The following is a 25,890-nucleotide window of genomic DNA, read 5'->3' as shown; positions in this document are numbered from 1 at the left end:
AGTGCTGTATTCTCAAAGCACTTGCTCCGTAAGTTGCGGCGGCGTAGCGTAAATCGGCCGGCGTAAGCCTGCCTAATTCAAATTTGGATCAGGGGGGCGTGTTTTATGTAAATCAACTGTGACCCGACGTGATTGACGTTTTTTGCCGTCCGTGGAATTTCCCAGTGTGCATTGCTCCAAAGTACGCCGCAAGGACGTCATTGGTTTCGACGTGAATGTAAATGACGTCCAGCCCCATTCACGGACGACTTACGTAAACGACGTAACTTTTTCAAATTTCGACGCGGGAACGACGGCCATACTTAACATTGGTACGCCGCACTTATGCCTCATATAGCAGGGGCAACTATACGCCGGGAAAAAGCTAACGTAAACGTCGTAACTTTACTGCGTCGGTCGGGCGTACGTTCGTGAATTCGCGTATCTAGCTAATTTGCATACTCGATGCGGAATTTGACGGAAGCGCCACCTAGCGGTCAGAAAAAATATGCAGTTACAATCCGACGGTGTAAGAGACTTACGCCTGTCGGATCTAATGGATATCTATGTGTAACTGATTCTAAGAATCAGGCGCATAGATACGACGGGTGGGATTAGGACTTATGACAGCATACATGGCGCTGCGCTGTCGTAAGTCCTTTCTGAATCCCGGCCTCAGAGACTGCAGATATATACGGTGGTCAGAAACTGTGGATGTGCTACAGATTTGGTTGGAGCCTTCAAAAGACAGGGAGAGACTGGAGACATGTTACATGAGGCTAGTTACAAATCAGTGCTATCACTCCCATCACAGAGTACTGGGGTCCAAGGGCTGTACAGCAGATACCAAACGGTCATGTGTGGCCCTTGGACCACAAGTTGGGACCAGGAACTTGCAAGGTTTAATTTATTATGCAATGTGCATTTCTCTTACCTTGTCAATTACCATTTCCCTGCATGACATCACTTTTTATTACTAGAAAATGTCACACAAGTCAAGTTATTTTAACTGAAAATATCACTGTAGTTGCTTTTAGAAACAAAAATGTAATGCATCAATGTGAATCTAAATGCATAATGCATACCATGATAGATAGCATCCCATCTTTATCTCGGTCATATTTATCAAAGAATTTCTTATAAAATGTCTGTCGTCTCTTGCATACTCGGCAGTAGGTTTTGAGGTATTGGTGAACAGTCGTATCTAAAAAGAGCACAAGGCACAAAATATCACAAAAGTAACATCATTGAAATAAACTAAAGCACAAGTGTCAAACACAAGGTCTGCGGGCCGAACCTGGCCCTCCAGGCCATTTCATGTGGCCCTCGCACCTCTCCTGCAGCTCCAGCCCTCCTCTGGTCCTCCTCCAGACCCCTACTTTCTGCTTTCAAGCAATGCATCCAGCTTCTTCCCAGCAGCAGCATAAGGAAAGGAGGGTGCACTGTGATGTGAGGGAGAGTGGGGGACTCAACTTCTGATGGTGGGGTGGCTCTTGACATCTAATGTAAGGGGAGGGGGTGCGCTGCACATCTAATCTTACAGATACCATATCTTTTGCCTCATGTAAAGTCCCAACCCTATCCCCCCTTTTTTTAACACTATCCAGGGATGGAGATGCGTTTCAGGAGTGGAATAAAGTGCCTCCACAGATCCACCACAGACAGTTAATTATGCATTGTCATTTTTTGACTAGCTGACCCAGGTTGATGTGGTCCGCCTTTAGTTTGGTGGGATTTTGGTTTGGTAGGCATGTTTGGTTCCACTCTTGCATTTCTTTTGTTTTTCCAGTGCTCTTTTTTGCTAGATCAACTATAGGTAGGGGCATGGTCAGGTGATCACCTGCCCCCCTATCTATTGATTAGCATTCCTGTGCTCCTATTTAGGAGACTTTAAAATACATAGTTAGGACTGCAGTACACAGAGTGCCTTGACGGGGCCTGCAGCTCACACAGGTATTTGCAAATACATGCAACTAAACCTCTGTTTTTAATGCATACAGCTAGACAGATTGATTTGGTTTAGTGCTTTTTTGGTTAGTAACTTTTAGCCTGGCTATTATGGAAACATTTTTTATATTCCATGTATATATTTAATCGCATACTGCTAAAAACGCATCTCATTTAAAGTCCCAAAACCCCCCCCCCCTTCTATTCATTTACAGGGATGGAGGCCTGTGGTAGTTCTATCATATGCCTCATGCAAATTCCCAACCCTATCCCCCCTTTTTTTAATCTTACAGATAAAACCGGCCCTTTTGAGAACAATCATAATGCTGATGCGGCCCACAATGAGAGTTTGACATCCCTGTACTAAAGTATCGCTGGATAAATCTCACACAGTGTGATGACAAAGAAATATTTAATGGTGAATAATGGTTGCTTAGTTTGTGTTGGCCTTCCCTTCACATGAATACAAGAAAACATAATTACAAGCACAGAGGGTAAAAAAAAATATTGTTTTGGAAAATAGAATTGTCCAAAAAGAAAAAACATAAGAAATAGCTGAGATAACCAGAAATATGTCTGCAAAGACAAAATTAGAACCATTATCAGTGGTGTATTTAGGTTTTGTGCTGCCCTAGGCTTGACTAAACTCGTGACCCCCTAATTTAAATATGACCCACCCCTTCCTGTCAAGGCCACACCCATTTCTGTTTAAGCCCTGACATTTTCGAGTTAATTTGCATCGATTTCCTCTCACTTCCTGTTTGGCTATGGGGCGGGAATGAGGGGAAATCTCTTCAATGGGACAGGGATGGTAAAAAATAAACTGACAGGGGCTATAACCTTCCCTTATAAAAAAAAGTGTTGCCTATAGTGCTACTTTAAGCACAAATTTCTGATAATTTTATGGAGAGGACTAAGAAGATATAACCATGTCAATGGTGCAGCAGAAAACATAGCACAGTGAGGAAGGTTTGTGGTCCAGGACCAGGATGATAGGACATTTAAATTAGAAGCAGCGTCTCCCCTACAGTTGCGGAATGCCAGCCGCCTGCATACCGGAAGCAATGCGGCCACTTTATGGGGGCGCTAGACTAATTTGACTCTCAGCCCAGTCCGCCCCATAAAACTGGCGCTACACTAATAGTGTAGCACAAGCCGGCGGGGACTCTTTCCGTGCTGCCCCCATGCAAAGTGCTGCCCTAGGCCTGGGCCTTGTTGGCCTAGGCCAGGATACAGCGTTGACCATACTGACACTACCAGAAACATGTCCACAGGAGGCCGTCCACCAGTACAGTTGGAGAGTAAGGGCCAGGTCACACCACAAAAATGCACTCTGGATACGTTTTTGCTTACCGTTCACACCACACGCAGTTTCAGTGCATTTTTGATACAATTTGCTACGTTCCAGTACGGTTCTGTGAAGAAAAAATGCAGCATGCTCTACTTTATTTTCTGTACCGGAAACTGGCTGCACTGGTGTGAACTAGAGCCATTGGAACACATGGAAAACACTGTGCATGCATTTTTAGTGCAGAAAAAAAGCGCACGGAACTGCATCTGGTGTGAACTAGCGCTAAGTCCTGTTTGGCTGGAGTTAAGACACCAGAAGTGGTATTGGTATCCCTAAAGGAATTGATTGAGTTGAATGTAGGCACTATGGGCCAGATCCACAAAGATCTGCCTATCTTTAGGCAGGTGTGGCGTATCTCAGATGCACTACGCCGCCGTAACTTAGAGCGTAGTTTCCGTATCCAGAAAGAATTTGTGCTATAAGTTACGGCGGCGTAGTGTAAATGTGTCGGCGTAAGGGCGCAGAATTCAAATGACTAAGATGTGGGCGTGTTTTATGTCAATTCATCTTGACCCCACGTAAATTACATTTTTTTTGAACAGCGCATGCGCCGTCCGTGAAAGTATCCCAGTGCGCATGCTCCAAATTAACCCGTAAAAAGCCAATGCTTTCGACGTGAACGTAAATGACGCACAGCCCTATTCGCGAACGACTTATGCAAACGACGTAATCGACGGAAAATTCGACGCTGGCCCGACGTCCATACTTAACATTGGCTGCGCCTCATATAGCAGGGGTAACGTCACGCCGGAAAAAGCCTAACGTAAACGGCGTATCTGTACTGCGACGGCCGTGCGTACGTTCGTGAATTGGCGTATCGAACTGATTTACATATTCTAGGCGTAAATCAGCGTACACGCCCCTAGCGACCAGCGTAAATATGCAGTTAAGATACGACGGCGTAGGCGACTTACGCTGGTCGTATCTTAGCAAAATTCTGACGTATCTTGTTTTCTGAATACAGAAAAAAGATACGCCGGAGCATCCTAGAAGTTACGCGGCGTATCATTAGATACGCCAGCGTAACTTCTTTGTGGATCTGGCCCTATATCCCCAGGGATAACTTGAGATGCGCTTAAAGCCTTCCTTAGAGGATTGTTTATACAACAAATATCGAGAATTAAGAGAAATACTAAAGACTGGGAATTATGCCTGGTACACACTACACTACCGCTGGGTTGAACGAAAAAGAAACTGACAGCCCCGGTCGGAGCCGATGAGGTGTTGTGTTTTGACATGGCCCCCCCGCCAGAACACTTTGATGAGCGCTTTCTACCATTGTCTGAAAGCGCTGATCGTGATTCGGTCGGCTGCAGGTTTTCCAGCATGCTCGTCTGACTGAACGGCCGGCTTCTGTTGGACAGACTGACATACACAAGGGTTGAATGTCGGACGATTTTTTGTTGAACTGGCCGATGTCTCCCGAAATTCGGCCCGTGTGTACATGATGAATAAAGTCAGGTTAAGACTTGGTCCTGCAGGAGGACCAATGAAAAGAGAATTTTTTTTTTTTTTTTTTACAGGTTTGTGTACAACTGGACAACCAGGGATTAAAGTGTCACTATATTCACATCAGAAAAAACTATCAATAAATGGTGTATTATATGCTGTTCATTCTCACTCAGTCACTATAAGATTTGTTTTCTGTATTCTGCTAAAATCCTGGTTTATCCTGCTGCTCTCTATCTCCACCTTCTGTCCAAGTCTCCAACGCAGCTAGGGATTTTGCAGAGCAGTGTTGGCAGTTCTGCCCATGCTTAGTTCTCAGTGAATTTCTATGCTGAGCATTTTCTCCCCATCACATCTGAGCAGCCCATGTGACTATAGAATCACACATGTGGGTGTATACACAGTGGTAAATGACAACACACTCCCTGCCCACTAACCAGCTAAACACAATGGGGTGGCATATTACCTGTAGATTGATGGAGGCTTCATCTTCCTCTTATTAGACTGGAAGGGGTGTGACACAGCCTGTGACTGGCAGAAATCCGTCTACACCATGTTATTGCCAAATACAGATTTGATTTCAAATATATATTTGTATGACAATTAAAAAAAAAGCTGTTTTTTTTTTATTCGAACGTGTGACCAGCAGCAGAGGACTAAAATATCCTCCAGCTTATGTTTCTCTGCAGACAGGCTGGGAAAGAGCTAGGTCATGTGACAGCTGTATGTTGATTAGGAAAAAGGTACTTTTTTTGTTACAATATTTACAGTGCCATCATCAATATACAGAAATAGACATGACAGTATGGGTTTAGTATCACTTTAAATCTTTTTTACTTACTAGTGATTTACTGTTCAGGACATTTTTAGTGTAACCATTTATTGGCTAACTCATGTTATTAAAGATGCTAGCTTTCAGAATCCCTTCCTTAAAGTGTTACTAAACCCACAACAGTAAAGCCAGTCTGTATATGCAGAATAGCATGCTTGTTATACTCACTGTGAAAACTAAGGGATTAATCCTTTGCATTGTGTACAAAGGCTGTTTGATTGTGTATGCACAGATCATCCCCTTTTCTGCACTGTCCTCCTGGACAAGTCTGGATAAGACAGTGAGTAGGGTTAGGCTGCACATGCTCAGTTTGGTCTCTATTGCTGGAGAGAACTTTTCCTATTTGATCTGAGCTAGTCAGGTCACATGGTATTGACATCACACATTTGGGTGTGTATACAGATCCTAAATCGCAGCCCAGTTCTTCCCTGCTTCTCCATGCCCTGTAACTAAAGAGAACACAGTGGGTGAGATGTCACATCTTGATTGATGGATGCTCCTTCTCCCATAAAAGCATGAGGACACAGGCTATAGTCATACCTCCCAACCCGCACTGATTCTGTGGGACTTTTCCGCACAGACTGCATCTTCCCGCAGTCCTGCGAACGGGTTAATTTTCCCGGAAGCTGTGCAAGAAGGGGGAGCACGAAGAAGGAGGAAAAGGTCAGCTGAAGGTACCGGCATCACCCGAACTGCGGCAACCCCCCCCCCACTCAACAACTTAAATCTTAAACAATGTCCCGCAGTGGACTTTTTAAATGTTGGGAGGTATGGCTATAGTGGATGTCATTAGGCAGTGATTCCCATAAATTAGATAACACCACTGTACATGCAGCTATCAGCAAAAATGTCCATCCCACCCGACACCCTTCTGCCGTCTTGCTAACACCCTACCCCCTGTCATTTCATCCTCATCACACCTGGCACCACATTGCCGTCTTGCTAACACCCTACCCGCTGTCATCCTCATCACAACTGGCACCCTACCGCCGCCTTGCTAATACCCTACCTCCTGTCATCCTCATCACACCTGGCACCCCACTGCCACCTTGCCAAAACCCTACCTCCTGTCATCCTCCTCCCCCTATAACCCACTGCCAGCTTCCAAACACCTGTATTTTCTAAGCAGCTTATTCCAATGTTGAGGGGACATGGGTCACTTCCCCACAAATGTGTTGTGGCGGGTAACATGGCCTGTGGACGGGGGCTTTATGAAATATGGAACACTACGTTAACAATAAATATGCCACCCTAGGTGAATGATTAAATGCAGAGTCCGGCTCTCTGCCCCCTCCATGTCTGAGGCCTACATAATGCATCACTACCTATCACAGTTTTGAAGGCCATAAAATGCCAAGATGGCGCACACAATAATGAATAATGACCAAATTTTTTTTTTTTACAAAAAGTTGTCACTAAATTATATATTGCTCATGCATGCCATGGGCATATGTGGAATTACACCCCAAAATACATTCTGCTGCTTCTCCAGGGGCTACCCTGGACCTAAAGCTAATGTCACTGACACTTTTTACTGTCACAGATGACACTAAATGCAGTGATCAGTAAATAAATGATCACTGCAATCAGTGACACTGTGACTGGGGGCTGGGGGGGGTGATCGGGGGGTGACTGGGGAAGTTAGTGTGCCTATGTGTACTGGTGTTAGTGTGCTGTTTGGTGTAACTCACTGTTAGATGTCTTCTCTCCTCTCGCCGGACGAAAAGACTGCCACGAGGAGAGATGACTTTCTTTTCCTCCTGTCTGTGTTTACAGTTCACAGGCAGGGGAAGCAGGTGATTCGCTGGGAGCGATTGCGAGGGGGTGGCCAGAAACGAATGGCCGCCCTCATCCCTCCCACAGCAAACCGGACCGCCGCATGTACCGGGGGGGGGGGGTTCGATTGGACCCCCGACCCACGTACAGGCACAATCACGTACCTGTACATTCTGTCGACGTATATGTACATGCAGCGGTTCTTAAGTGTTTAAATACCATCAAAAGAAAGCTCTATTTGTGTGAAAAAATTATAAAAATGTTTTGGGTACAGTGTTGCATGACCGTGCAATTGTCATTCAAAGTGTGACAGCGCTGAAAGCTCAAAATTGGCCTGTGCAGGAAGGGGGTAAAAGTGCCCGGTAGGCAAGTGGTTAATATGCTCTATGACATGCGTATCTCCTTGTCCAGCTGGAGAGACATATCACCAATAATAATTATATTGTTGTTATTATTTCATTATTATTATTATCTCACCATCGGTACACACACACACACACACATATACAGTACAGTATATTAGATTGCAGACCGTTTCCATCGGACATGTCTGGCCGGGGACTGCCCGGGGACTTCTGTTCGATGGCTATACACACCATCGAACAGAAGTCCGCGCGTAAACAATACGCGGGGCGTGTCCGCGGTGTCGCCGCGTCAATGACGCGGTGTCGCCGCGACAATGACGCGGCGACGTGGGCGGGCCGCCTTTAAAATGCTTCCACGCATGCGTCGAAGTCATTCGACGCATGCGAGGGATGGCGGGAGGCAGGACATGTACGGTAGGTCTGTACAGACGACCGTACATGTCGGGGGGACAGGTTTCCAGCGGACTGTTTTAAAGCAAGTCCAGGAAACAGTTGTCCGCTGGAAACCTGTCCGATCGGCCCGAAAATGGTCCGCTCGGGCCTACACACGGCCAAACATGTCTGCTGAAACTGGTCTGCGGACCAGTTTCAGCAGACATGTTTGGTCGTGAGTACGGGGCCTGAGGCCTAGGTCCCGAGGCAAATTTGTAACAAGAATGGAGACAACTCAGAAAAATCTTCATCTCTTCCTCTGTGTCCCGGTCATGTACCATATTGTGTGAATACAAGCTCACTTTCTCTGTTGGAGCCTGCATACCCCAGTCCAAAAATAGCAGTAAAGGTAGTAAATGCAGAGTGCTTCCTTCTTCTCTTGTTTATTTGACAATTTTGATAAATTATTGCTTTCAACTTACTCTCAAGTAGTTTAATATCCATGGGGATCTCAAAGCGGCTAATGTGATTGGACACTCCCATCCTGACTGCAGCTTTTTGGCTTGTTTGGATCTGAACAGGACAGGATAAAGACTTGCTTAGTCAAAGTACCTGCTAATTACTTACAGCGGTATTGCAGAAACTGCATGGGTTGCAACAACTGTTATACCAGCAGCATAGAAGCAAAGAAATATAACACTAGCAAGGTATACTAATGTACTGATGCTATAATACTGCAAGTTTTCTGTATTTCTACCCATTTAATGTTAATGTGTTTCTTAGTATAAAACACAAGAAGCACACAGTTTTCTTGCAATATTTCACTTACTTCTGCTGCATACTGACGGAGTTCGCTAATCCCCAAAGCTTCTGGTTGTTTTGCATATTTCTGCATAAGTTCTCGTTGGCACACCTAGCAGGAAAGAGGGCAACGTATTAGCTACTTGATTTAGCACCACTGCATTAAAATACTTTACTTGTAAGCAAGCATGATCATATATAGTAGCATTAGAGAGGGGGGCAGGACAGAGAGAGAGGGGGGGCAGGACAGAGAGAGAGAGGGGGGGCAGGAGAGAGGGGGAGGACAGAGAGAGGGGGGCAGGACAGAGAGAGGGGGGGCAGGACAGAGAGAGAGGGGGCAGGACAGAGCGAGAGGGGGGCAGGACAGAGAGGGCAACATATTAACTACTTGATTTAGCACCACTGCATTAAAATACTTTACTTGTAAGCAAGCATGATCATATAGAGTAGCATTAAAATATATATGGAATATACTGCGCTGTGCAATAGGTGAACACAAAAATTAGCTGCCAACACAGCTGAGACAAAGCAAAAACTGGTGAAAATGAAAAATTGTAGCGCTTATTTTTGTAAAAAAAGTCAGTTAACAAAACATATTAAATGTTGTAAACATACATATATATGAAATCTTAATTTCAGTGACACCAAGTGACTGAGTGTGATCCGTGAATTTTTTTTAAAATCAGAACGAAGCAGTCCTCTATTGTGACCACACACAAATAACAGTCCAAAAGTGCAGAAATAACTGCAAGGTTGAAATGAAGAGTACCACATGGATTTGACCCTCTCTGTGAAAGGATAGAGACACCACCACTGATGTAAGGGGGAGGCTTACCAGATGGTGTTGACTCAGTGAGGTTTATACCACCCAAGTCAAAACAGGCTTATATAAATCAGTCAGCAAGATGTATCCAGCTGGTCCTGAATCCACATATCAGTCGGCAGCACAAATTCCAGTAAACACCAGGAAGTATAAATACATGTAGTCTTGTTGGAGCCAGAGATACGGTAACCACATAACATGCGTAATGGGTAAAAAACTCACAAAGTGTGATACCGTACAAGGTAGTATTTATTAAAAAGATAAAAAAAATGAACACTCACATTTGGAAGAACATCATAGGCATATCACAAAGTGCAAGAGCGATGTGTGTGAATGGGTCCACCCGAAGCATGTCAACTAAATCAGTCATCATCTGGGGTCAATGCAGACGCGTTTCAACTAAACCGTCATCATCTGGGGTCCAGATGATGACGGTTTAGTTGAAACGCGTTGGGTGGACCCATTCACACACATCGCTCTTGCACTTTGTGATATGCCTATGATGTTCTTCCAAATGTGATTGTTCATTTTTTAATCTTTTTAATAAATACTACCTTGTATGGTATCACACTATGTGAGTTTTCTTTTTCCCATTACGCATGCTATGTGGTTACCGTATCTCTGGCTCCAACAAGACTACATGTATTTATACTTCCTGGGGTTTACTGGAATTTGCGGTGCCGACTGATATGTGGATTCAGGACCAGCTGGATTCATCTTGCTGACTGATTATATAAGCCGGTTTTGACTTGGGTGGTATAAACCTCACCACGTCAACACCATCTGGTAAGCCTCCCCCTTACATCATGGTTGTGTCTCTATCCTTTCACAGAGAGGGTCACATCCATGTGGGACTCTTCATTTCAACCTTGCAGTTTTTTCTGCACTTTTGGACTGTTATTTGTGTGTGGTCACAATAGAGGACTGATTCGTTTTTTTCACGGATCACACTCAGTCACTTGGTGTCACTGAAATTAAGATTTCATATATATGTATGTTTATAACACTTGATATGTGTTGTTAACTGACTTTTTTTTTACAAAAATATGCGCTACACTTTTATATATAGTATCATTGACTTTGTATATTCTGTGGTGATGTTCTATGTTCTTGTATGATGAATGAATGAGAAACTTATATAGCGCGACACATGCGAACTGAATCGCCTCTGGGCGCTTGATGTACCGGTCTCTTTTGATATCAAAAGAGATGAGTTTTGATCTTTTTCCTGAAGGCCAAGTGGTTCTCCTCCAACCGAACGCTGGTTGGTAAAGCGTTCCATAGTCTGGGACCTTGGACCGCGAATCTTCTATCTCCTTTGGACTTGTAGTTGGCTTTCGGTATCTGAAGAAGATTTAGATTGGTGGATCGCAGAACGCGATTGGGATTATGGGCTTTTATTTTTTCGCATAGATAATGGGGAGCATTCCCATGGATACATCTATGGGTTAGACAGAGTGCTTTAAAAGCAATTCTGTCTTTTACTGGCAACCAGTGAAGGGTTCTTAGTGAAGGTGAGATTGATTCCCAGGGCTTTTTCCCAGTGATAAGTCTGGCGGCCGTATTTTGAACGACTTGCAGACGAGCGATTTGGTACTTTGGGAGTCCGAGAGGTAAAGGGCATTCGCATAGTCCAGTCTGGAGTTCACAATTGATCCCACTACGACCGCTATGTCTTCTTTGGGAATAAAAGGAGTCAGTCTGCGTAGTAGGCGCAGCAGATGATGAGAACCGCTGACTACCGACCCTATTTGTGCGTCCATTGTCATGTCGGAGTCGAAGATGACCCCGAGACTTTTGACTTTGGCGCTAGGGGAGATGATTTTGCCCAGAATGGGCGGGGGTATCCACGGTGTTGCATGCCGATTCCTCCGTTTGACGTGAAACAGGAGAAGTTTTGTTTTTGCTCCGTTGAGTTTAAGGTAACTCTTTGTCATTCAGTTCTCTATCAAAGAGAGGCATGTCTCTAGATTGAGGTGGTGATCCTTTCTATTGCAAATGCGGAAACATAGTTGCCTGTCATCTGCATATGAGTGATAGAGCATTTTTTGGCTGCTGATGATTTCAAAAAGAGGACGAAAATAGATGTTGAATAACACCGGCGACAGAGGCGATATCTTGCCTTTTGGTTATAGAAGATAAAAGTACATGTAAGGTTCCTGGGTGGCAGTCTACATTATAGTTTCACAACTGTTTTTCAGGTACAACATTCTTTAAAAGTATGCAAAAGGCACCCCAGGTGAATATTTTTTTGGGGACAATCTGAGCCTTTATTTGGTGGTATATATAAATGCATATCTAGTTTTGTTTTATCATAGGAAAACCGGTCCAAATGAAACCTTTATATGCAATTACTATGATCCACCACCTGACATGCATGAGGATACCACATATGTGTGCATTATTTTTTAACCTAAAACACACTGATAATAACAGTAACCTAGATCAAGCTAGATCTAACTATTTTATCTTCTCTTTTCCTCTAGCAATTGATTATCACCGTGATCACGTGCCGATCTTTTCAGTCGTTCTCTGAAACCTGAAGCTGTCCACGACAATGTGGTCTTCATGCTGGGGGGGGGGGGTGCATGATTGATCTTGCCCCCAGCACAAACACAAGTTGCATATAGTGCTTTGAAAAAATATTCACAATGCTTGAACTTTTCCACATTTTGTCATGTAAATGTATTTTATTGGAATTTGTGATAAACCAACACAAATTGGCACATAATTGTGAAGTGAAAGGAAAATGATAAATGGTTTTCATTTTTTTTTTTACAAATAAATATGGCGTGCATTTGTATTCAGCCCCCCCTGAGTCAGTACTTTGTAGAACCACCTTTCACTGCAATTACAGATGCAAGTCTTTTTTTGTGATGTCTCTACCAGCTTTGCACATCTAGAGAAAGACATTTTTGCCCATTCATCTTTGCAAAATAGCTCAAGCTCTGTCAGATTGGATGGAGAGCATCTGTGCATGGCAATTTTCAAGTCTTGCCACAGAGTCTCAATTGGATTTAGGTCTGAACTGTGATTGGGCCATTCTAACACATGAATATGCTTTGATCTTAACCATTCCATTGTAGCTCTGGCTCTATGTTTAGGGTCGTTGTCTTGCTGGAAGGTGAAGCTCCACCCCAGTCTCAAGTCTTTTATAGACTCCAACATGTTTTCTTCTTAATTTGCCCTGTATTTGGCTTTATCCATCTTTCCATCCACTCTAAAAAGCTTCCCTGTCCCTGTTGAAGAAAAGCATCCCCGCAACATGATGCTGCCACCATCATGTTTCACAGTGGAGATGGTGTGTTCAGATTGATGTGCAGCGTTAGTTTTCCGCCACACATAGCATTTTGCTTTTAGGCCAAAAAGTTACATTTTAGTCTCATCTGACCAGAGCACCTTCTTCCACATGTTTGCTGTGTCCCCCATGGCTTCTTGTTAACTGCAAATGGGACTTCTTATGGCTTTCTTTCAACAATGGATTTCTTCTTGCCACTATTCCATAAAGACCAGATTTGTGGAGTGCACGACTAATGGTTGTCCTAAGGACAGATCCTCCCACCTAAGCTGTGGATCTCTGCATCACCCTCAGTTACCATGGGCCTCTTGGCTGCTTCTCTGATGAATGCTCTTCTTGCCCATCCTGTCAATCTGGACGGCCATGTCTTGGTAGTTTGCAGTTGTGTCATACTCTTTCCATTTTCGGATGATGGATTGAACAGTGCTCCATAATATTTTTTTTATAACCTAACCCTGCTTTAAATTTCTCCACAACTTTATTCCTGATCTATCTGGTGTGTTCCTTGTCCCTTCTTGATGCAGTTTGTTCACTAAGGTTCTCTAACAAACCTCTGAGGGCTTCACAGAATAGCTGTATTTATACTGACATTAAATTACACACAGGTGGACACTATTTACTAATTAGGCAATTTCCACTAGATTTTAGTTAGGGGTATCAGAGTGAAGGCGCTGAACACAAATGCACACCAAACTTTTCACATATTTATTTATAAAACATTTTGAAAACCATTTATCATTTTCCTTCCACTTTACAATTATGTGCCACTTTGTGTTGGTCGATCACATAAAATACATTTACGTTTTTGGTTGTAACATGACAAAATGTGAAAAATTTCAAGGGTTATGAATACTTTTTCAAGGCACTGTATATGAGGTGCAACAGAAGAAACGCTACTTCTATGATGCCATTAGTTTTTTTAAATGTTGTCATACTCAAACACCACCACAGGCAGGCCCGGATTTCCCACAAGGCCACCGAGGCCAGGCCTCGGGGCGGCAGGGTGCCAAGGGGCGGCAGTGACCGTAACCAATGAATTAAGAAAAATCTTACCATCATGGTAGATGCAAAGGGGCTGGTGAGCCTAGACCTGTGTCTATATGTAGCTCTGTGATTATTTGGGGAATAGTCAAATGCGGATCTTATTATATCAGATGTGTCTGTGCCAGGAGGATGGCTAATCTCTTCCGTGCCCCTGTAAAATGTTGTTTAAACACATCTTCAAGAATGCCTTTTATATACACAAGAATACAAGAAGCATTGTAAAGTCTCTCCTAGCTAATAAACACTGTGGGCCAGATCCACAAAGAACTTACGGCTGCGTATCTATTGATACGCCACGTAAGTTTGTATCCACAAAACAAGATACGCCTGAATGTGGGCTAGATCCGACTGATGTACGTCTTAGTACGCCGTCGGATCTTAGGTGCATATTTATGCTGGCCGCTAGGTGGCGCTTCCGTTGATTTCCGCGTAGAGTATGCAAATTAGCTAGATACGCCGATTCTCAAACATACGTCCGCCCGGCGCATTTTTTTACGTAGTTTACGTAAGGCTTTTTTCGGCGTAACGTTACCCCTGCCTCTATGAGGCGTACGCAATGTTAGGTGTGGACGTCAGGACAGCGTTGAATTTTCTGTCCTTAGGGCTTTGCGTAAATTACGTTCACGTCGAAAGCATTGACTATTTGCGACGTGATTTCGAGCATGCGCACTGGGATACCCCCACGGACGGCGCATGCGCCATTAAAAAAAACGTAATTTACATGGGGTAAAGATGAATTAACATAAAACACGCCCACATCTTAGTCATTTGAATTTCGCGCCCTTACGCCGACACATTTACACTACGCCGCCGTAACTTACGGCGCAAATTCTTTGTGGATATGGAACCTCCGCTCTAAGTTACTGCGACGTAGTGTATCTGAGATACGCTACGCCTGCCTAAAGATAGGCAGTTCTTTGTGGATCTGGCCCACAGAAATACATTTTTTTTTTTCCAGGGACAAAGCTGGGTATTTATTCCAATGCTGATGAAAACTGTCCTACCAAATAAAATGAAATGGATGTTTATGATTGCCCCATCTAATATATACACACACACACACATTTATAAATTCAAATGACTAATACAATGGTTTGTGGCCTTCGTAAGACATTTTTCTTTAAAGGATTTACACACCTTATTTCAGCCCTCTTACCTCTGGATCATACACCAAAGGACTGTAGCATCGGCTAGGTTGGGCTTCTGGTACAAGATCCCCTTTGGCACTTTTCTTTATCCTTTTTTTTTTCCTTTTTGTTCCAGATCCATTACGCCGGCTATCAGGTTGACTGTAAATAAAAACAAATGCTTTCAGCTTGTACAGAGTACTACTGAGACAAAGTGCATAGTGCAGAATACTTTAAAAAACAAGGATGATCAGACCGAACATCTATCAGTGAATAGAGAAAAAAAAAAGGGATTGGAGGAGGATCCCCAAAGAATCCTCTGGTGGACAACAATCGTCCGGTACCTCATCCTATAGTAAAAGTAACTCAGAACACCCCCTAGTAAACTAGATAAAGGATTTTAAACTGTGCCAAATGCATAAAATGTCAAAAGTTTATTATACAAAATGTAAAATATAAAAGAACATAATGTAAACATACAAAAACACCAAAGGTAATGAATGGCACAATTACTGTATGTGCTCCACAACTCTCCTGTATATGGATAAATAAGGCATGGCTTAAAAAAAATAGAGACCCTTTTTAGGGAATTAATTTGGAAGAAGGGAAAGGCGAGGATTATGCCGCGTACACACGATCATTTTTCGGCATGAAAAATATGTCGTTTTAAAAAAATGTCATTTAAAATGATCGTGTGTGGGCTTCACATCATTTTTCGGCTTCTGAAAAAACGCATTTTTTTTTCGAGCATGCTGCATTTTTTAACGACGTTTTAAACAATGTCATTTTTCGGGTTGTAAAAAATGATCGTGTGTGGGCTAAAACGATGTTAAAAACCCGCGCATGCTCAGAAGCAAGTTATGAGACGGGAGCGCTCGTTCTGGTAAAATTTCCGTTCATAATGGAGTAAGCACATTCATCACGCTGTAACAGACAGAAAAGCGCGAATCGTCTTTTACTAACACGGAATCAGCTAAAGCAGCCCCAAGGGTGGCGTCATCCGCATGGAACTTCCCCTTTATAGTGCCGTCGTACGTGTTGTACGTCACCGCGCTTTGCTAGAGCATTTTTAAAAAACTATGGTGTGTGGGCAACGTTGTTTTAATGATGAAGTTGGAATGATGAGGTTTTGAACTAGAGTTCATGCAAAAAAAATCTCCTGAAGAGTTATTGCCAGGAAGCACAATCTCTAACAATTCCAGAGGGTCTGGCAAATTACTGTTGTACATTTTTCCAGTTGCTAGAAATTGAAATCTGAAAACATCTGAGACCCATGCATTGAATACATCTCATTCCCCCCGACCTGATGTGGAGTTTCCCTTGCACGTGTCCCTCTCTATTCCATGCCATTTCTTCCTCCTTACTCTTTTTTATTTTGCTTCAAGACCCCTTTCACACTATGGGGATTTTCAGGCGGTTTAGCTCTAAAAATAACGCCTAAATACCGCCTGAAAATCTCCTGCCCTGCAGTCTCAGTGTGAAGGCCATAGTGCTTTTTACACTGAGGCAATGCACTGGCGGGACCGCTACAAAAGTCCTGCCAGCAGCATCTTTGGAGCGGTGAGAGGAGCGATGTGTTTACCGCTCCTCCACTGCTCCTTCCCATTGAAAGCAATGGGACACCGCGGGTATACTGCTGGCAATGCGCCTCGGCTGCTAGCGGGGGTTAAAACCGCACCGCTAGAGGCCGAATACTGCTGCAATTCTGATGGTATAGCGGCACTATACCGCCACCACACCTTCTGCCCCAGTGTGAAAGGGGCCTTTAGAGTTTTCCGGTAGATGGTTTAAATACATTTACCCCCATTGTAAGCAATTCAGAGAAGTTGCGTATGGATACAGTTGGAATATTGTTTTTTGTTGTTCTGTAGATGCCGATGACCATTTACAGGTGTATTCATGATCTTATAAATTCAATAACAATTGCAACAGAAATCATTGCTTTCACATTTTTTATTTCTCATATTTTTATTGTCACATTTGTTATTTCTCTCAACAAGACTCATTCTAAAATATCAGTGGGGAAAAACATAGAATGGGATGGACAGCACAGAAAAAAGATTAGAATGGTATGAAAGAAATAAAACAAACCATTTAACTACTAAAACCCACTCTAAAGGGCTCCTGGGCTGCAGGTTGGGCACCAGAGATTTAGATGCTGGGTCCAGTTGGACTGTAAAGTATGCTGAGCACAGGGTTTGTATCTCAGAAATTACAGTTTTTGTTTTTGTTTTTGACGTTAAAAAAACAAAAAAACAAACCAGCACAAGGAGCATGGCTTACTATGATGTTTACCTTGAATAAATTAAGGCCAATATCTGAATGGAGGAAGCACACCTTTCATTCACCTCCACCTCCATGCATTGATCATGTCTCATTCAAAGAAGCAATAGTATAGTTTCTATGAATGGAGGAGCTGGGCAGAAAGGGTAGGCATATCTGGGCACTTTTAATGAGAGCTAATCATCTCAGTTCTATTAACTCCTGCCACACTAGAAAATGACGACGGCAGTGGTGGGGGGAGTAGAAGGTAGATTTCTACTAAACCAGGAGACAGCAGCACAAGGGACACATCCCAATCATAGTAATGTCCCTTGTGCTGTTGTGTTTTCTTTACTAAACTTAGGCTTTATTATCGGTTTACCTAATACTCAAAAGTAATAATTAAGTCAGTCATATAGCTAGGAGACACAGGTTATGCCACGTACACACTATCCGAAAATCGGACGACAGATCGTCCGACTTTTTCCGTTTACTAGTCGCAAGTAGAAATTGAATAGGTTGCAAAAGTCACGAAAAGTGATGTCATGTGTTGTAATGTATTTGTGTTGTATTTTCGGACGACAACTGTACTGACCAAACGAAAATCGTACGATCTGGTATCGTACGAGTAAAATTTTCGTGCATGTCCGATAAAATAATATATGATGAACTGTCATGATCGGCTCACGGAAGCCCTGTACTAACGATCCGATTATCGGACGATTCTTCCTCGGACGACATTTTTCATACAATATTCGGATCGTGTGTACGTGGCATTAGTCATTACAGAACTAGCAGAAATTTTCTTGCCATACCTTTTTGACACAGAGCTGCCAGTGAATGCATTTGATTTGTTTCCGGGAGCCATTTTATTTCCTGGAATAAATGCAATACATTTAGTTTATTGAAAAAGAGAAATCACTGCTCTAGGATACTAATCAGAAAGTCTCCTCACCTGATCCAAAGCCACGGGTGCTGGCAATGCATGGAATGATGCAAAATGAAGGAAAAACGTTCTGGACAGCCGCACTACAAAAATAAATTGCTTTTATTTTAAAATCAAAAAACACACAGCAAGCGGGGTAAAAAGCTGACATGTTTCCCACCAAACTTTAGTGCTTATTCATAGCTTACAACATAGAAAGTGGATGTCCAGTATATATACAACTATAGGTCACATGACAGAAAGGATAGCAGCTGGGAACCCAATCAACAATCCAATTAGCAAGTTACCAATTAGTATCTGGTGTGAACCTAGAAAAATCCAGATTGCATGGTTGAGAGAGCAAACACACCTATGTAAAATGTAATTTGAAGTTTAAAAAGACCACAAAACACATAGTTATTCTCATTCCAGAAATAGTCCTGAGAATGAGAAAAACAGATTGAGTGAATCAAAAATAAAAATAATGCTGAAGTCCCTATGTATATAATACATCTATGAACAATACATGTATAAAGGATTACAGATACAAAATCCCTCTGATTGTATAGTGTATGGTGATAAAAATAGTGAAGATGTTTAAACATATGTGAATAAAGAACAAGCATAAATACATATTAATGAAAAAGTAAATAAATATATTCAGGGGACATATGTCCCAATGAGTATATGTATATGTATATGTGTATGAGTGTAAATAGTGAGTGAAAAAGATTGAGAATCCAAAGAGGATCTCTATCGAAAATCTGTGTGGGTGAACGTATAAACCGTGCTTACATAAATTTAGAAGATATGTATATGAGATGATGTAAAAAATATAATAATAAATTGTGTCCGAAAACATGTATTATATGAATTACAATTCTCTACGTAAATAAAGTGAGTGAAAGTTGTGTAAAAATAAGTAAAACGTGAAGTTGATAAATATAGATAAAATAACGAGAGTGTTGAACCCAGAATAGATATAAAATCTAAATCAACTATGACATGTGTTATATTTGGACTAGATTGCTTTGTAGAAACGGGATAACTTTGTGTGAAGTTGACTATTTAAATAATAAAATGTGAATTAACCCCCGGGTCAAAAAAATGGCCCAAACAAGGAAGTTCATCAGAATGCGCATGATGGCCACAATGCATAGAGCGTTGGGAATACAAATGTTAATATTGATGTATGTAAATATAGATATATGAAAAAAACATGTACAGTTGTGTTCAAAATTATTCAACCCCCCAATGCTGTAAAGGGTTTTAGGGAATTTAGTGTACATTTGTAATTGTATTCAGAATGAAATCCTACAAGGACTTCTTAAAGAACCATATGCAACTAAAATGACATCAATTGGTTTTGTAATACAGTAGTAAATGTTTATTTTGTGAATTCTTCATTTACACAATTATTCAACCCCTTAAAGACTACCACTCTGAAGAACAGAGGTTCATTGAAGTGTTTTCAATCAGGTATTGAAAACAACTGTGGATGTCAGGGAGCAGCAATAAAGCCTAATAAGCACCAATCAGGCAGCTTTAAAATTACTGTGATACTCAGCTCCTTCTAGACATTTACTGGTGTGGTTACAAACATGGTGAAGTCAAGAGAATGGTCCAGGAAGACAATAGAAGAGGTGATTACTCTTCACAGGAAGGGCAATGGCTATAAGAAGATTGCAAAGATGTTAAACATACCAAGAGACTCCATAGGAAGCATCATACGCAAATTCAAGGAAAAGGGCACTGTTGAAACGCTACCTGGTCGTGGCAGAAAGAAGATGCTGACTTCGACTGCTGTGTGCTACCTGAAGCGTAGAGTGGAGAAAAGTCCCCTTGTGACTGCTGAGGAACTGAGAAAAGATTTGTCAGATGTGGGTACTGAAGTTTCTGCTCAGACAATACGGCGCACACTGCGTAATGAAGGCCTCCATGCCAGAACTCCCAGGCGCACCCCCTTGCTGTCTCCAAAGAATAAGAAGAGTCGACTGCAGTATGCAAAAATCATGTGGACAAACCACAGAAGTTTTGGGATTGTGTTCTGTGGACTGATGAAACAAATTAGAAGTGTTTGGGCCCATGGATCAACGCTATGTTTGGAGGAGGAAGAACAAGGCCTATGATGAAAAGAACACCTTGCCTACTGTGAAGCATGGCAATCATGCTTTGGGGCTGTTTTGCTTCTGCAGGTACAGGGAAGCTTCAGCGTGTGAAAGGTACCATGAATTCTCTTCAGTAACAGGAGATAGTGGATAAGAATGTGATGCAGTCCGTCACAAACCTGAGGCTTGGGAGACGTTGGACCTTTCAACAGGACAATGATCCCAAGCATACCTCCAAGTCCACTAGAGCATGGTTGCAGATTAAAGGCTGGAACATTTTGGAGTGGCCATCGCAGTCACCAGACTTAAATCCGATTGAGAACCTCTGGTGGGACTTAAAGAAAGCAGTTGCAGTGCGCAAGCCTAAGAATGTGACTGAACTGGAGGCTTTTGCCCATGACGAATGGGCGAAGATACCCGTAGATCGCTGCAAGACACTTGTGTCAAGCTATGCTTCAAGTTTAAAAGCTGTTCTAACTGTAAAAGGATGTTGTACTAAGTACTAAGATTGAATGTCAACTGGGGGTTGAATAAAACTGATAATGATGTGAGCACAGAAAAGACATTTGTGGTTATTTCATTATAAATGTTATGTTATATTTGTCTGACCTACATGTGCCTCTTTGATTTAATTGTAAGCAGGATGACTGAATGATCAAAATCAATGTCAAACTGGGCAAAACAATCAATTTCAGTGGGGGTTGAATAATTTTGAATACAACTGTATATACTGTATATAGTATATAAATACAAATATAAAAGTAGATAAATAAATGAATATGCATATAAATATATATATATAACTACATAGGAACACCGCTGTTAAACTGAGAAATGTGTCATATATATACACATATCTCTATAACTCTATAACAACCATCTACCTTTTCTAGTCGAGTAGATGGGGGCCGCACCTCTGGAAACCCCCGTGGGTTCAACACGAAGGCGAAAAAGAAAACTGTCACAAAAAGACACGGAGAGGAGGAAAAAGAAATAAAAAGAGATGCTCCATACATGCTGCGGGGCAGGAAAAAATAAACAATGTAATGAACATTTCTGATAGGGGCCTCAGCATGGATGAGGAGAAATTACTCTCCAAAGGACTTAATTTCTGCCCCACCAGACATTTTGATTTATTTATGATATTACTTGATGTTAACAAATTTTCTCGCAGTCTTACTTTGAAAAAGCACTTCTCTGAGTCTTCAGTGGCTATAGATGGGACCCCTCCAGGATCTCCTAGTGCGGGTGAGTTACCTCCCTCTCTAGTTTTCTTCAAGAAGTCTGTGCTCTACATGATTTAACATAATTGGCCAGTGAGTCTGATCCGTGTCCTGTTGACCCCACGGATGGTCACAATACAGTATCTTTCAAACTTAAATCTGATTTCTATCCAGTGGGGTCTAGGGGCAGGGATCTAGATCTATTTCAGAGAATGGTGGAGATGGACCTCACTCACCTTGCCCGCAGTTGTCATCAGGGCCCCCTTAAATTTAACAACCTGTCAGTCCTGGAGAGACAAGCTCTCAAAAACTTAGAGTCTGACAGAAGTATAGTGATAAGGAACGCTGACAAAGGCGAGACAGTGGTTGTTTTAAACTCTGACGTGTACAAACAAGAGGCATTGCGCCAATTGTCTGATACCAACACTTCTGCACCACTTAGAGCAGATCCTACCATCCCTTTCAAAAGGGTTTTACACTCTCTTCTGGATAGAGCCACACACGTTGGCATCTTTTCTGACAAAGAGAAAGATATGTTCATCCCTGAGTGTCCTATCATGCCCATATTCCACCATTTACCCAAGGTTCACAAAGGGTTAAACCCTCTTGTTGGGAGACCAATTGTTGCGGGCAGGGGTCAAGTCCTGGGAAAAAAAGCGTGGGAACTCCCACCCAAGATCCACTCCCCCACCAAAAAAAAAAAATTATACGCCCATATGCATAATTACTAAACCCCACTTTTTTTTATTTTTTTCGATCCACTGTACCTTAGTAATCCTTTATGTTACTGGCCGCTTCCTGTATATGGATTCATCGGGTAGTGTGCGGGTATTTCGTTACTTCCTCGATGTCGCAATATCTCCTGGGAGCTTTTGTCATTGTTCCCAGGAGACATTGCGGAGGTCATCCGCGAGTTATCGCAGGATTTAGAAAGAAGCAAGTTCGATGAATCCATATACAGGAAGCGGCCAGTAACATAAAGGATTACTAAGGTTCGCCTGCCCCTGACAGTGACTCGAGCTGGGCATCGCCGCTTAGTGAAGGATTGGCTCGGTTTCTCTCGGCTGCTCTAGTCCTGCAGAGGGAACTGCGTTCCTGCTGTGAAAAAAGTGCAGGAACTCCGTTCCCATGCGTTCCCGCAGGACTTGAGCCCTGGTTGCGGGGATCGGCTCCCTCAATGAATGCCTTGGTGAATGGCTGGATAGCCAACTGCAGCCTTTGGTAACGGAACTTCCAGACACCAAACAGATCCTTGTTAAGTTAAACCACTTTCTATGGAAAGAAAATTACAGGTGGATTAGCTGTGATGTTTCTAGCTTGTATTCCAGTATTCCCCACCATCTGGGCATACAAGTAGCCATGTTCCTTCAGAAATCAGGGAGATTCTCATTGATCCTTCAGGACTTCATTTTAGAATCTTTGGAATACTTGTTGACACATAATTTTTTTATGTTTGACGGGGGCTATTATCTCCAGAGATGCGGAGCCTCCATGGGAGCGAAATTTTCACCCTCCCTAGCCAACCTTTTCATGGGCTGGTGGGAGAGGTCCCGCTTCTTTGGATATGATAGCCCCCACTGCCTTGATACAGTCTTTTACTATCGCTACATAGACGACTTATTGTTCATCACTTCTGATGAGGAGGCCTACCTCGATAGCTGGTTATTATACCTTGTAAGGAAAGGGGGTAAATTCTGCGCTAATGGTTAAAGATTGATAAACGTGAATTGAATGAAAAGCTGCAACACAAAAAACATGTGATAATCATGTGAAAAGTAATGAAGAAAATTGTATAGTTGCGCAAAATAATAATCTGACTAAGTGTATAGACCAAAAAGGATTTTGGATTAATGAAATACGAAAGAGGTGCTAATAGTGATAAATTCACCGTTCATAAATGTGCAAAGTAGTGTTAAAAATGAAATGATAAAATACAGAAAAAGCACTTGAGATCTAAATAATATCTATAATATCTCACAAACATATATGATCATATCAAATGTCCATATGTCAATCGAGCATCAAGTGTCCAAATAAATGTGAAAAGTCTACAGATAAACATACAGATGCCACTGTGTCCAAAGGGAGGTGAGGGTGCAGACTACAAGGAATGAGCAGCTGTCCACCACCACCACTATAGATATTTCCTCATTTGCCACACACAGATGAAAAGGGGGGACCCTTACCAGATGAGTTGGACCTCAGATGGCAATGTCGTAATGGCTTTGCAGATAAACTCTGAAATAAACTCTGTGCATGGTGGTTAAACCCAAATTTATATGTAGCACTACCCCCGAAGGAGCTGCCGGTTTGATTTGGGTGGCACGTTACCTCTATCTTCCCGCTGTCTAGGCTACTGGATGAGAGCTGTAATAAAGTCAATGTCCACACGACAGGTGTCTTTTCTGTGCTTTTATTACCCAGTCGGGTAAAAACGATAGAAATGGAAATAGGTGAAGGATAGACGAAATGGAAATGGCGGATTCAGGGTTAACTGGAACTGGAAACAGTCCTGCTTCCAATGACGAACTTCTTCACCACTCTAGCCAGAGTGGATATAGTCCACCTGGATAAGCCTCTCTCACCAGCCTAGCAGCCAGAGTGTCACTCGGAAACCTTAGGTTAAAGTCTCTGCCACAGACCCTCCTAAAAGGTGGAGATAATCTCGGTCCAAAATCCTTCTCGACTGGATTCAGCACCCGGATCTCCTTCAAACAGCTTTTGTTGCGTCAGGAACTGATAGGTGACCATCGTCCAGCCTCTCAGATACGAAGTTTCCTTCGATGAGCAGATAGACCTCTCCTGTGACACCAGCCTCGTGCTTGGTGTCCCCCAGACAGGTTCTCCATCGATCGACTTCCTCCCACTTTGGACGGACAGCACAGGACCACTTGGAAATTGTAGACTCAGTCTGCTTACTGAGTCTAAGAGGTAGATTAATGCTCCGGACCAACGTGGTCCCGGAGCCAGAAACACTGCAACACAAACACACACCCCGGCCAGGAGGGCCACACATGGGGGTGGTGGGATGACTGCCCAGGTGGAAGGCGGCCAGGCGACGACCCAGAGCCAATGGCGTCTGCCCCCTAAATACCCCACCCCAGCATGCACAGCGAGGTGATCAACACTCCTGATTGGCTGCCGAGGAGAAGTATCCTCACGACTCTGATTCTACTGCTGCCACCTACCGTCTGGGGGTGCCTGAAGTCCCCAGACAGCAGCCGTGGACACACAGCACAGCCAGAGCTGGAACAGAGACCTCAAATTTAGCCAAACATGGTCAGAGTCAATTAACTCTGACCCTCTTCTAAATTTACAGCAGCACCGGCTATGAAAGTAGACAGGCGCTACATATACAACCCCTCTACCTGGCTGGAAGCAGCAGTAGTAGGTTCCGTAGAAGCTCTCAAGGTTCTTTTATTTAAGGGCCGTAGGGGACTTCATCAGGTGACTATTCCTACGCTTAATGGTATTCAAGCTATCAGAGACTATCCACCTTCTCTACACTAACCTAAATTTTGAATCTTACTAACTCTTATCTATTTAGATACTACCAGCTTTCACATACTTTTCATGCACAGTTTCCACTGGATAGTTTAGCGATGATACAATCTACTTTGGAGTTAGTACTTAGGTCTGAGTGTCTGGATAAGCCTACCTCGAGACTCTATTCTCATCTTTAACCTCTATCCTGCCATTAGAGAGTCTTTAAGCTAGGTGGATACGAGATATACCAGATCTGAGGATGGAGGACCGGAGCTGTATGTGGGATTTCCCTTTGAGATCTCTGGGTTCCTTGAGGGATTGTGTTATCCCATTTAAACTGGTACACAGAGCATATATTACGCCATATAGACTTCAAAAGATAAATCTTGCTTGTTACTCTAAGTGCTGGAGGTGCGGAGCAGCTCAAGGGCATTTCACACACATCTTCTAGTCCTGTCCATATAGTTACATTTTGGATGGAGGTGGTGGATCTTTTAAATTATATCACCTCTGCTCATTTACCGGTTTCAATGTCAGTTTGTTTGCTGGACTTAGTAGGGGATATTACCCCTATAGTGACGAATGAATATTTATTAATACAACATTATTTTACGCAAGAAAAGCTATTGCATTAATTTGGAAGAAATCTCATCCGCCTACGCTCATATATTGGAAACAATTGATAAATAATAATCTTCAACTGTATAGAGATACTTATAGGA

The 25,890-nt window shown here is 42.7% G+C and overlaps 1 protein-coding gene across 2 annotated transcripts in view; it reads right to left on the bottom strand.

The window, feature by feature from the left end:
- The window catches only part of LOC120927609, a 48,847-nt gene that overhangs the window by 19,849 nt on the left and 3,108 nt on the right, over positions 1-25,890 (bottom strand). Inside the window, exons 2-7 of one of the 2 annotated variants that reach the window (XM_040338399.1) lie at positions 21,344-21,417; positions 18,242-18,302; positions 15,194-15,326; positions 8,901-8,984; positions 8,554-8,644; positions 1,065-1,183 (exon numbers count right to left, since the gene is read on the bottom strand). In XM_040338399.1, coding sequence (XP_040194333.1) covers positions 1,065-1,183; positions 8,554-8,644; positions 8,901-8,984; positions 15,194-15,326; positions 18,242-18,294 — 480 coding nt within the window. In that variant the 5' untranslated portion in view covers positions 18,295-18,302; positions 21,344-21,417. The remainder of the gene's footprint in view (positions 1-1,064; positions 1,184-8,553; positions 8,645-8,900; positions 8,985-15,193; positions 15,327-18,241; positions 18,303-21,343; positions 21,418-25,890) is intronic. The other variant, XM_040338398.1, reaches the window with a different exon arrangement.

The sequence above is a fragment of the Rana temporaria genome, chromosome 2, assembly GCF_905171775.1.
Source record: "Rana temporaria chromosome 2, aRanTem1.1, whole genome shotgun sequence".
Lineage (NCBI taxonomy): Eukaryota > Metazoa > Chordata > Amphibia > Anura > Ranidae > Rana > Rana temporaria.
This window is presented reverse-complemented; position numbering and strand designations above follow the sequence as displayed.